This window comes from Phodopus roborovskii, unplaced genomic scaffold, assembly GCF_943737965.1.
Source record: "Phodopus roborovskii unplaced genomic scaffold, PHOROB, whole genome shotgun sequence".
Classification (NCBI taxonomy): Eukaryota; Metazoa; Chordata; class Mammalia; order Rodentia; family Cricetidae; genus Phodopus; species Phodopus roborovskii.
The window spans coordinates 48,352,043-48,364,941 of NW_026126511.1; the positions used below are offsets into that span (position 1 = coordinate 48,352,043).

The following is a 12,899-nucleotide window of genomic DNA, read 5'->3' on the forward strand; positions in this document are numbered from 1 at the left end:
TCTCATCCCATCCTGGTGTGTTCTGCATTGCTTGGGGAATGTGTATTTAACTGTAGCCACTGCATGGAATAAGTCAACAAGTATAATTGGGGGTGTCCCCTCTACCCACAAACATGTTGACAGATTTCATTAAATTTTACTATAGGATCTAAGTTTCATTTCCATTTGGGAAATTCAAACAATACACACATAGTCTCTTCCCTGGACAATAGCAAGAAAAGCATTTGGTCTTTCTTCTGGTGGTTTCTTTGTCACTCAGCATGCCATGCTGTTCATTCTCTTGGTGTTTCATTACCTCTGTATACCCAAATACTCCAGAGGGGCATGTGATTCTCTGTATATTCCTTCCTAAGTCCTAAAGGCTGATGTCCCAGAAGACTGCCCCCCTCCCCCGGGAGTCTGTTCTCCAAGCCCAGCTCCACCCTTGGCTCAGGAGAGTGCTCTGTATCTTTGTCAGGAACATTCCTGTTATTTTTCAGCTGACCCACATAGATGGATCATTTCCATCTTTTTTTGCAGATGCCCTGGGGGCAGCACATCCTATGCTTTTTCCCCCAAGGGACTTACCCTTTCCAAAGCTCTTTGGTACAGAGTCCCCTGAAGATGTGACAGGTGAGAACCCCCTTGTCTATGACAGCACCTTCAGTGCCCAGCACACACCCTAGAAGGATAGCCTCCTTCACAGCTGCACTCCTCTGCTTGTCGTCTGGGATTGATTCAGTTTGGTTTTGGAACTTACAGTCAGTCTTCTGCCTCAGCCTGGGAGTGCTGGGGTTACAGACATGTGCCACTGAGCCTGTCAGCAGCTTTCCTGTGTAATGTGTGGAGCTGAGGGGGTGAAGAGCTTCACTTAGCCCTAATGGGACAGTGCTGCGCATGTGGCTTGTATAATTGAGGACCCCCTGACTTATAAGTTGTAAGTGCCAGTACTTGTAAATTTTCTTTACTGTCTAAGCAGTGACACCATGGAGTCCAGTAGCCACTTAAGAGCTTTGTGGACTTAGGACAGCTCTAGTTTGGGTGCAGTAATTACTCCTGTATCTGTGGCAAACAGGAAAACCCAAATTACTAGTTTATTCTGATCACTCAGGTTTGATCACCACTAGCAAGTTTTTGGTAGAATAAATAAATTCTCAGTGAAAAAAGATCAAAACATATAATTTTCATCCTTTTTATTTGTTGAGTCACAAAAACATTGGGAGTCTCTGGACCTAAGTCCATTCAGTGTCTACTTAAATACAGTTCACTCCACCATGAGATGCGCTCGGCAGTTTCCTCCACAGATGCTCTGTCCCCTGCACGGCACCCCCGCATGCCTTTTTGTGAGCTTGAGAATTGTTACCAGCCAATGAATAACATTCATTTCTTATTTCCACACATCTAGGATGACAGCACGAGCCATAGTGACCACCAAGATCCCATCTCACTAGCTGTGGAGATGGCAGCCGTCAACCACACTATCTTGGCATTGGCCCGGCAGGGAGCCAATGAGATCAAGACAGAGGCCCTGGATGATGACTGATCAGGGAGGATCACACAGTTAACTTAGTTTAGACGTAGCACCTTAGCAGACTTTCCTCGGTCCTTAACATGTGTTCTTACAGTATAACTTACAGTTTCTTGTATGTCAGGTAGCCGTTAGGGTCTTGTTCTGTGAAGATGGCATGGTGCCCTCAGCCTTTGCATATACTCTCTCAGTATTAAAATCCCAGTAAGTAATAACCAACCAACCAACCAAACATCCCTCTCCCAGCCCCTGAGGCTAAAAAAATCTCGCTGCTCCGTCTTAGCATTCCAAGAAAGTGCTTCCAGGTATTTAGATAACCCTCAGTTCTCAAATATTAGGCTCTGTGTGAAATCTTGGGTACCTTTAGATTCATGTAACACTAGGCTGTACCCCGTTCCTGCCCCAAGACTGACAGGATGCAAGCTGAGGTAGTGGCACAGGACCGACAGACACCATCCGGACAGTATCCACGGAGCGCAAGGAACGCTAGAGCCCCACCTCAGCCGGAGTTTCATTGACTCAGCTGCAATAAGCCGTGCCTCCTAGTCACAGCGTGGCTAGACTATCCTCCTTTGGGTGCTGTGCTAAGAATGTCATTGGAATCCCGAGCTCAGATCTTGGTTAATGTTAACATGCCCAACACAGACATCCTTTCCTCTCACAAGCTGTGTTACTTAGTAGATAACATACTGCCTTCTGCATTTGGGACCACGATCCTAAAACAAAAAAGACAAAAAAAAAAAAAGAAAAAGAAAAAAAAGAAAAGAAAAGAAAAAAACAAGTTCTGAAAAGCAAAACCCAGCCTGAGAGCAGTAGGGGGAGCATGAGCTGAATGAGCTGAATGTCGGATGGCTGCTAAGCCCAGTTCTCAGAGCCACTAAACATTCCACAGCATGGTACCAGCGCCTGTCTGGGAAAGTGCTGGAGATACTGTGCAAGTTGCTTTGCCTCCTTTTGGTGCCCCCTCCCTACTACCAAAAAGTCTTTAAGGATAGAGCTGAGGTCAAAAGTGGGTGAAAGACCAGGCTTTGTACCCATCACCTGAAGCCTACCCAGAGTTGCTAGGACTGTATTGGACTGTGCCGACTCGACTGCCACAGATGCAGATCCTTGCCTACCTAGGGGCAGAAAGAGCAGGGGTCATTTACCACTTATGTCGTGAGTGAGTGTATGGGACACAGCAGGGTGTGTCTGCTTGTTCCCTTTACTCTGTCCTTGTGGAGGTGTGAAAGCTATATTGCTACAGGCAATTTATTTAATAATTGGAAGCCATATTGATAATGGATGTGGTAATATTTGTAGTTTAATCTACTTTAAGTGGCAGTAACTAATGGAATTTTTTTCCTTGATCACATATGTAGCACTTTTGTTACTTTTTAAAGATATTTATATTTGATAAATCTTTTTTTCATTTTGAGAACTCAAAATACCAAACAGTGAACTTGCGTTACAAAGTCACCCTGTGATCACCTTGTCATCCAGTAGCAAAATGATGAACTATTCATGCATCAGAGGAAATTACATCTGCTGGCCTTGTATGAAAATGATCCTGGCAACCTGATTAAATGACATACTGTCACTGTGGGTAAGAAGAAGCAGTCTTCAGTGTGTTGGCACAGTGTGTGTCTGAGAGAGGCTAAGTGTTTTCTGCCTCATCCAATCTCTCCTTTGTGTGTCTGACGAAGCCTTGTTTAGAGGGCAGTATGAGTATGGAGTGGGCCATTAAGCAGGGCTTCCGTCTTTTTGTCCATTACCTGAACCAATTTCTAAGACCGTCTCCTTCCTTCCTCCTTCCTCACCAAATGTGTTTAACTTCAAAGCTGTTGAGAGAGGAGGGCACGGTGACCCTCATTTTCCCCTTCTCACGCTGGATACTCAGTATCCACAGCATTTATTTCAGCTGGTCTTACTGGGGCACTCTGACTGGATTATCCCTTTAGCTGTAAGTCTTGGGTACGCGAATGTGAAGACTTGTCTTTGAGGGGCCTGAGGACACTACCCCACCTACGCACTGTGCTTTGACCGGCGCTAGGCTAGGCAGGGCCTGGTCCTGCTCCTGGATTTCAGGGGGAAATTGCATTTTTCCCAGCTCCAAAAACTGAAGTAAAATGGAGCCATCTTCTCTTACTGTAGTACTTGAACCCACAAATTTAAGAGTAGCATTTCTTATTCTCAGGAACGAGCCCCCCCCCCCCCCCACCTACTTAGAATCTTCCATGGTTTATTTGATTTTTTTTTTTTTTTTTTTTTTTTAGTTTTTATTTCACTTAGGAGATTGCATTGTCTTTCTTTCCTTTTGTTTATTAAGAAGAAATATTCCTATTGTGTCTTTCCATTTTGATCGACTTTTATCTGCTTATTCTCAGTTGAATCAGAAAGAACAGGAGAGGGGGAACCATATTTTTCTGGCAAGCCGCACCCATGATTTTACCATGAGATTATTGTAGTTTTTATGGTGCCATTGCTCTTGTCATTTGTTCTCGCTTGCCTTTTTGAAGGAGCAGACTCCGGCTGTTAAGACAGCTCCACTTTCTAAGGGAGCTCTGGCTACAACAGAAAAGCAGAAAGTTCTGTTGTCCGAGGCCTTCCTCTGAGAGAGAGAAGCGCAGCCATGGCTGGTACAGGCAGTGCCGGCTCCGTGCAGCAGGGTGGCGGCGCTGAGAGAGCATGCCTGCCACAGACACCGGCTCTGCTGAGCTTGCGAGAAGGCCTGTGACTCGTCCTTCTGCTGGAGAGGCTGCCGCATGCCCAGGGACCGACTCACAGCCTTACATGGAGCCTGTGCTATCTGACCCACAGTAGGAATCTGTTTCTTGGGGATCAAGGTTCAAATCTACCTTCAGGTAGTTTTCTGGGGGTCACCTGGTCAGGTTCTACTTTTGTGTCCTGGTCCCTGAGTTCTTGGAATGGCCCCAGACCTGCCATATTCATTCTCCTCCCTTTGGATGGTAAATCTTCTCCAGGTTTTAGATATGGTATTAAATTGGAAGCTTAAAGTTACCGTGCTGAAAGGAGAAGAGCGGGGCTCCTAGACTCATCCTGTGTGATCCCTGCTTGCCTGTCTCTGCTCTCACGCTCTCTATACTTGTGGACCTAGACATCTCTTTTGGGGGTTGTGCCTTCCTAACCAATGAAGATGCTGAAAGGGGCGAGGGAGGGGAGCAGGCATCCATAGAGTGCACTGTGATTCTTTTTCCCAAGTGCTTTGAGTTGCTGTTGCTGGGTAGGAAGGTAACTTCCCACCTTTTAGTACCTTACATGATGACCTGTTAACAAAGGACCATCTTCAGATTCTCCTGCCTTTCTGAAGACAATGGCAGCCAGCAGCCAGGTCGGGCACTACTGTGCTCTGCCGCGTGTGACTATGCAGTGCCCTCAGAACACAGGAGACAAGACTGCACGGCAGCCAAGTTTGTGTTGAATACCACGTAAGGCAGGCTACAGGAGGAGGGTACCTGGGTGGGAAGTAAATAGCCCCTTGGTTCCTTTCACTCCAGCTCAGTAGGTGACCGTAGAAGACATGAGTGAGTCAGAAGCCTGTTCAGACTCCTCCCCAGAGCTCTAGTTCCTGAGGGGTTTATCATTCAGCCACACCTGTTTTTTTGTTTGTTGGTTTGATTTGGGTTTCTTGTTTTTGTTTTTGTCGAGACAGGGTTTCTTGGAATTGTTTTGGAGCCTGTCGTAGAACTCATTCTGTAGACCAGGCTGGCCTCGAACTCACAGAGATCCGCCTGCCTCTGCCTCCCAAGTTCTGGGATTAAATGCGTGCACCACCAATGCCTTGCTTCTTGTTTTTTTTTTTTTGTTTGTTTGTTTGTTTGTTTGTTTTTGTTTTTTTGTTTTTTGTTTTGTTTTTCCTTCTTTTATCGTTCTTTCTTCATTTATTTTTACATGGGGATAGGACACAGAGTTCTAATTCAGTTGTCTCAGCTCTCTAGCTTTAGGAATTCTTGCTTTAAACTCTTCTTGGATACCAGTCGTCAGGCACCATCGATTGCAGACCCTAGTCCCATCAGGATGCTCCCATCACTCTTTCTGTCTCTGCATGGCTCCTCCTCCTTCCATTTTGTGTTTCAGCACTGCATCTCTGTCTTGAGCTGACTTACAGGATGTTTTCTCTTGTCTGAGCATAGGCTCAATGGGTAGTCTTAGTCCACCTCTGAACTTGGACCCTCCTTCCTGTTTTGAGTAGCTAAAACTCCATCTGCCAAGCCTATTACCTTTGTCTATCTACACTCTGAGAATAATCCACTTCTCCACAATGACTTCTCTAGCCTGTTCTAAAAGTGTTTTCTTCAAGACCTTACTCTCCCTGGTCCCAAAAAAGATTTGTTTAGAAACAGCATTGAGCCCTCACACCATACCTTTTTGTGTTTGTTTTTTGAGACAGGGTTTCTCTGTGTAGCCCTGGCTGTCCTGGAATTCACTCTGTAGACCAGGCTAGCCTCAAACTCAGACTCACCAACCTCTGCCTCTGGAGTGCTGTGATTAAAACCAACATTCCCATTTAACTCGACTCTGCTGATAAACTGGTTTTCCTCGCTTGTAGCCTGGATGTTTCGCACCAAGTTCTTAGGCAATAACTTTACTTGTGATCAGTGGTCTTGTGGTCAGTGACTCTCTGCCCACTGCAGTGCATCAGTCTCTGTCCATCTCTGTGATGTCACCCTGTTTCTATGATTATCAGCTATGTTTTACTACTGTATTCATTGAGGCTGTACTGAGACCAACCAAATCCTCTTACAGCTTTACTGAGCCAAACTTATATTTTAAGATTTCCCAAGTGAAGGTTGCTCACATCGACCAGTTCTGCTGTGCATGTGTTTGAGTGGGAGGTGGGTGGGGATGCACTGGGGCTGGGGTAGTAATCACACATGCACAGTATTCCTTTGTGTGTGTACAGGTATGCTTACTCAGGATTGGGCCAGCGGTTGTCAGCCATACTGAATCTAGCGAACTGAGCTATAGCTCTGAAGACCCTGCAGCATTGGTCTCTGTAGTCTGTGTTATGACTGGAACAGTGGGCGCCCAGACAACAGTGCAGCTTTGTAGAGAGGCAGCCATGAATGGCCGGCTGCTGTGTAAGGCTGTCGTGGTAGCATGTGCTCAGAACAGGGGCCTGTCCTGCATAGTCTCCTTCATCACACACCCTCCATTTCAAAGATGACCATCACTTCAGAAGAGTGATGTCCTTATTGTGCCCTAGGACTGCCGTACAAAAACAGTAGGGAAGGCTTTGAGACCCGTCACATCATCAGACCTCCTCTCAAAGCCAGTTGTTTCTAAACTGAAGGGGAGACACTATTCCTCATGGCAGTTTACAGGACTGGCAGATGCTCAGAAATGAAGCCTTGTGTACCTATCTATGGACTGTTAGAAGCTGGAAAATTAAGAGGTTTGTGTAGCTACTTCATTATACTATCTTGGGGGGGGGGTGATAAGAAAAAAAAAATCAGCAAAGTCAGCTGGCAACCTGAGCCACCCAGACTTCCACAGCACTGGTTTTCTTCTTTAAACAAGAGAATGAGACTGAGGGAAGGCTCAGCTGTCGCTGTCGTCACCAGGGTGGTTGCCCTGGAACTCCAGATGTATGTCCCCAAGCTGCTTTATCGTTCTCGACATCCAGGCAGGTGAGGTGTGATAGGCAGCCTTCTCCTTCTGGTGGAGTCCCCTCCACCCTCCCACCTCTCACTCTAGCCCTTGTCAGGTAGTGGGGAGCTTTGCTGCCGTCCTTGGCTGACAAGTCCTTTCTGTGGCCAGTCTTCAGGCTGTACAGCTCCGAGCACTGCTGTTGAGGAACTTGGTGCCCCACTTAGAACACCCAAGAGGCCAGCTCCCCAGACTCCATGCCCGCCTTCTCTCTCTTTAAATAAGACTGGCTCCATACAGCCATAATTAACTCGCAAATTCATGATGGTGTACTGTGATCAAATGAAGGTTTGGCTGAATCTTTTTTCAAATTGTAACCATGGTAATTGAGGGGGGTGGCATAGAATGAATATATAAAAGTATAATGGCAATTGTTCCGAATGACTGAGTGGCCTCCTGACATGTAATTAGCTGTTTTAGCAGGATGTAGATTGGCATGGTCATAATTAAGAGGATTTCTGTCCTTTATGTGATTGAGAATAGCAAGGCACCCATGCTTGTTCCCTTCGAGCACTAATGCTCCCAAGAACATTTAGAACAACAGCTCAGTAAACCAAAATAATGACATAGGGTTTGTGTCCCACCCAAGTGAGAGAGGATTAGGAATCATTTCAGGTCCAGAATGGATTTGCTTACTGCCTGCACCTGATACCCAGATTCTCTGAAACCTCTCCTGTCCAGTTTGAACCTATTCTACTTTGGCCAGAAACTAGTCAGCAAACTGAGACAGCTCTGGCAGCGCCTCCAGTCCCCGTCCTCCCCCTGGCAGCTGGAGTGCCCCCTTGGGGACACCTTCTCTTTTACCGGGCTTCTCGGGATCTGGAGGCTTTTCCTTGGAAACTTGATTATCTCCACTGCCATGACCATCGAGGAGTATTCACCACACGGAAGTTTACAGAGTTGAGTAATGGTTTCCTTCCGGGACTGTGAGGCCCAGAATAGACAATGTGACAAGAACAGGGACCAGTCAGCCTCACACAGGAATGTGTGGACACCCCTACTTGCCCCTATCAGGCTTGTTCGGCTGGCTTGCCTCCTAGTGCCACTCTGCTGTCAGTACTTGGCTCTTGGCTCTTCTGAAGCCATGTTCTCCCCCCCCCCACCACTTTGTTTTCCTTTGTGCACCTGTGCCTCCAGGCAGCCGTCATGCAATCCTCATAGCCTGTGGAACTGTAGGCACTCGCTAGTCCTCCAGTTGATGCTTAGTTTGGACTTTTTTTTCTTTCTAGCAATCCTTTGCAGGAGCCTGGATTCAGTTAGAGGATCAAAAGGGTCCACAGGAATATGCCAGCAGTGACCCATGCTAAGTGGCCTTTTATAAGCTCTCTCCTGCCCGTGGGGCTCAAGACTCAGGTGAGATTGGCTGGAGTCCATGAGCCCTGTCCTTTTTCAGGCTGGACACTGCAGGTTTGGTTGGTAGCCATGTGTGTGTCTTCACCTTTCTACAGAATGTGTCCCCTCTCACCCAGAACACTCGTCAACCAAGATGCTGGCTTTAAGCTCTGTCATGTGGAATGGCTTAGGTCAAGTACTTGTCTAGAAGGGTCTAGAGAGCACTCTTCCCTTAGCACACAGACAGAGAAGGGGGGAAAAGATTCTATTCCTGGAAATGGCTGGTGTGATTCCTCCCAAATACCTTGAGTGAAAATGCACTGCAGGTGTCCATCAGGACCATGGTCCTAGGAGGGTGGCCATTCTGTAAAAGTCTCCTTGTGGCCCCTTCCCCCAGCCTGCAGGTCAGAGGTGTGATCCCTGAGACCTGTGGGCCTTGCTGCGACAGCGGATTTAACCCTGTCTTACTTTCCCAGCTGCTGAGCTGGAGCTAGCTATCTCCGTTAGAGTTTCAATCTCATTGCCTTCTGATTCTGAAAAGTCGCTTGCTGAGCTAATTTTGTGATTTGTACGCTATGTCCTGCACAGCAGCAGAACAATACGATTACCTGTGAGCATTTGGGGGGCAGGCAGAATTGTATTCAACCAGAAGTCCCTAATGTCATCTGCTTGGTGCTGGGGGGGGGGACCTCCCACCAACCATGCTGTCCTTCTACCGCAGTCAGAAAGGAAGTGAAGGGCAATGTGGAATCCAAGGCTCTGGTGCTGTGGTATTAGGGCCACCCTGCCATAGCCTTGGCTCCTCGTCAACAATGACTGGCCCATAAGTGGATGCCTGAAGACACCCAAATTTAGGCCTAGAATAAGAACTTCTTAATATCCAGAATCCAGGAACAGAGCAAACTGCCTCACATGGTGACTTAGTGACTATTGGTCAGACACCAAACAAGGAACATCTTCAAGCTATGCTCCTCTCCCCACCTTCTTTTCTAGCTCTTTCTCACAAAATTAGGTTCTCCAAGAGTTGGCTGGGTCACTGTCCTCTTCCAATCGCTTGTCACACCATGGGTAGCCTGCACGCCCAGGAGAATGAAAAGTAGTTGAGAAACAAGGCTGAAGGATGCAGCAAGCTGTCTCCCGGGCTGCTGACACCTTGTTACACTAACTGGCCAGTATGGTCTTAACATTGTTCTCACTCTACCCTGAAACACCTTGATTTGGAGAGAGTGTGCGTGCCTTTCATTTTGGTATGATCAAGATTTTACATCTCTGTTGGTGGCCAAAGGTGCCGTGGGAATTGTGAAATAAAATCAGTGCCTGTCGCCTACCCAGGGCTGGAGACAGAGGTTCATTGTTCCCTCCAGGATTTAGCTTCCCAGTGCTTCCAGGTCGAATCACTCCAGTCTTGTTTTTATTCCTTCCTGAGCCCAGGAAACCCCTCCCATTTTGCTTTACTGGAACTAAGAGCCCACGCTAAACCAGTGAGGCCGTCTTGTCCATTCCATGGCTCGCTGAGGCCATTAGACTAGAAAACCAAATGGCATTAGAGTTATATGAACGCAAACAGCAGCCACTCTGCTGATTTTTTTTTTTTTTTTTTTTTTTTTCTTTTTCTCTTTTTCTGGGCCCTGTCTGCAGCCAGGGAGGTGCCTGTGTGAGTTGTGTGTGCTGAGTGGAGGTGAGTGCTCGTGGCTGCTTTCAGAAAGCAATCCCCTTATCATTTGCCTTGATGCCCACGTTGACTGTATTGAAATCTGTGGGGACCTCATCATGCATCTCTGAAAATGGGCACCAGAAAAACAAAACCAAAGTTCTCTGGGTGAGTAGAGCTTTCTTTCCAAGCACTGGCCATTCTGGCAAGCGTTTTCCTTCCTGCTCTTTGGTTCTGCCGCAACACCACTCTGAAAGCGCCCTTCTTCTCTCAGTGGCTCTTACAGTGACCCTGAACTGGTGTCAGGACAGCCCGCACCTCATCGGGTACCGATCAGGGACCACAGTGACCAAACTGGCCCCTGAGCTACCACATAACTTCAATGGCTGCAAGGTAGTGCACTCTCTTCTGGAAGATCCTACAGCCTCTTCTCTGAGATCGTGGGCTCAGTCTCTCCTCCATGGCCATGGTTATGTTGAGTCTATAGTACCTTGCAGGATCAAATTCTCATTTATGTTTAAGTGCCTAAGCAAGTTACAAACCTCTGGGACCTGCCTGAGAGTTGGCCTGTGCCCTGTCCTGCCCTGTCCTTCCCACCATGCACACAGCCTCAGGGTGGGCGTTGTGCACCCCACCCACCCAATGCCCCTGCCATTCTGCAGGCAGAATGGTCGCAAGGGCAAGCAAGGGGAGAAGGCTGGCCTTGTCGCTGTTTTCCTGTGTTCCTTCTGTTGATGTTACTGTGGTCTTGGATCGTAGGGAGTTTTAAGGAGTCTGTTTAGCTAGATCTAGGTCTGAATAAAGAAGCAGGAGTGAGACGGGCTCTGAGCAGGATTGTGTCTGTCAGTACTTGGGGGACATTTCCACTCTAAGGGCTGGCAGGCAGGGATCGTGGCTGATACACCTGTGCCCTTTTGCCATCATGAGTACTGGAGCCCTGGCTGCATCTACAGCCCGATACCAGGGAGCCAGGAGCGAAGGGCCATCATCAGTAGAGTTGTAATAAGGTCCAGTGTACATTTTAAAAGATGAGTTTTTCATTTTGAAAATAATTTAAGTCTGAACTAGATCCAGACCTTTGTTTATATGGGGGTATAGGACAGATTAGTGACTGTGCTGTGCTCTGTTGTTATAACACACAGGTGATGAGTGGGAAAGGAACAATCCATATATAGGCACCTTATTTTCACTAATGACCCAGGATTTCTTTTGCTCAGATGATGGAGTAGTGCAAGCACTGGGAATTTGCATGTAACAGGAATGATTGACCTTACCAGTAAAACTGCCTCACCTAGAGAAGGGAAAGCTGTGGGTGAGTGGCCAATTGGTGGCCAATGTGTGGAGCATGCAAACAAACCATGCTGCCCCGGAGGGGTGCTGCTAGCCATCCTCTAGATGCAGCTTTCATGGTCTACCAAGCACCTGTCAGGCCTGGTGTGACTGAGGAGTGTCAACCGAATGCATAATAGAGGGAGGCCAGCTCTGAGTCAGCATTAAGAGGGCCAGCATTCTGGGCCCTGAATGAGACTTGAACGTGAATCAGCAAGAGCTCAATGCTAAGGAGTGGCAGCCACTCCTGTAGGAGCGCAGCTTGTGTAGTTCACTGTGGGGCTGGGAACAAGCTGGCATGGCCAGCTGGGAAGCAGAAAGCAGGCATCCATGTTTTGACCAGACACCAGGGAGCAGATGCCTGGATGTTGCCTGCAGGTATTCAGCATGATGCCAGATGATAGGGGAGGGGGCAGGGCGCCCTCCTGGCCTTGGCCATTGTCTTAGTCTCTGTGTGTTCCCCTTTGGTTGTCTCCTCTGGTCTGTCCCCATCTTGTGTGCCATGTGTCCCTGAGGGTGTCACACCGGTGTCTGAGTCTGCTGTAAGGTGTTCAGTCTACCTCAAGGGGTCATCATGGCAAGCTCTGTCCACATGGAACCCTCCTGACATGCCACACACACTGGAATGTATACCGTCCCACCCCATAACCTCCAGACCCCATCTTTCCCCGTAATCACCACAGACTCCTAGTGCAAATTGGATGCTGCTTTAAATGTGAAAAAATTGTTCAAAAGCTATAAAATCTGAATGAAAGCTAAAGCTGAATTTATAAGCCTTGTTGCATATGAGCCAAAAGTGCAAAAAGCTCTATATAATGAACTACCCTGCCACTCGTATAAATATAAATATATATAAATATATTAAAACCAGACTGTTCTACAAAATTGTGTACTTGTATTTTTGTGTACGTACAATTTTCTGCTAAGCAGAAGGAGGGTGTAGTATAGGGCGCTGTGAGAAGAGATTTGGTTTAATCCCATTTCTTTGTTACTTATTTTTGTTAACATCAGATGCCTGTCTTCGTCTTTTCTGTGTATGACACTGTTTGGAAAGCTGCAGTATCCTTCTTCAGGCCAGAGTCTGTGATGATAAAAGCTGGGGCTCAGAGAGGTGCCTTGGCCACCCAGCAGAGAGGGGAGCAGGGCTTGACTCCTACCGTGCAGTGCCCCTCAGGTGCCAGAGGCGGCCCTGAGGGAGGGAAGTGGCTTGCACCCTGAGGCCAGGCATGGCATTCTGACTTGTCTCTGGGAAGCAAACTCCCCTTCTAGAAACCAATTTCCCAGATGAGGTCACTGGATACTCACAGACCTGGGAAGCTAGGGGAGGCTCTGCCTGACATAGCACTCAGCCCCCTGGCTGTCACTGGGCCATGACCCCCTTCCAGGTAGCTGCTGCCTTTTCAGACAGGGTTACCAGATGCCTCCCCTCCA

General features: G+C 47.6%; 1 protein-coding gene across 11 annotated transcripts in view; it reads left to right on the forward strand.

Moving 5' to 3' along the window:
* Hmbox1 (homeobox containing 1) overlaps nucleotides 1–3,102 on the forward strand; it is a 122,442-nt gene extending 119,340 nt beyond the window's left edge. For 6 of the 11 annotated variants that reach the window (XM_051195515.1, XM_051195516.1, XM_051195517.1 and 3 more), the window contains one exon: nucleotides 1,385–3,102. In XM_051195515.1, coding sequence (XP_051051472.1) covers nucleotides 1,385–1,522 — 138 coding nt within the window. In that variant the 3' untranslated portion in view covers nucleotides 1,523–3,102. Of the gene's footprint in view, nucleotides 1–519; nucleotides 613–1,384 lie in introns of all 11 variants that reach the window. The other 5 variants (XM_051195521.1, XM_051195522.1, XM_051195524.1 and 2 more) reach the window with 2 other exon arrangements.
* The last annotated feature ends 9,797 nt before the right edge of the window (nucleotides 3,103–12,899 follow it).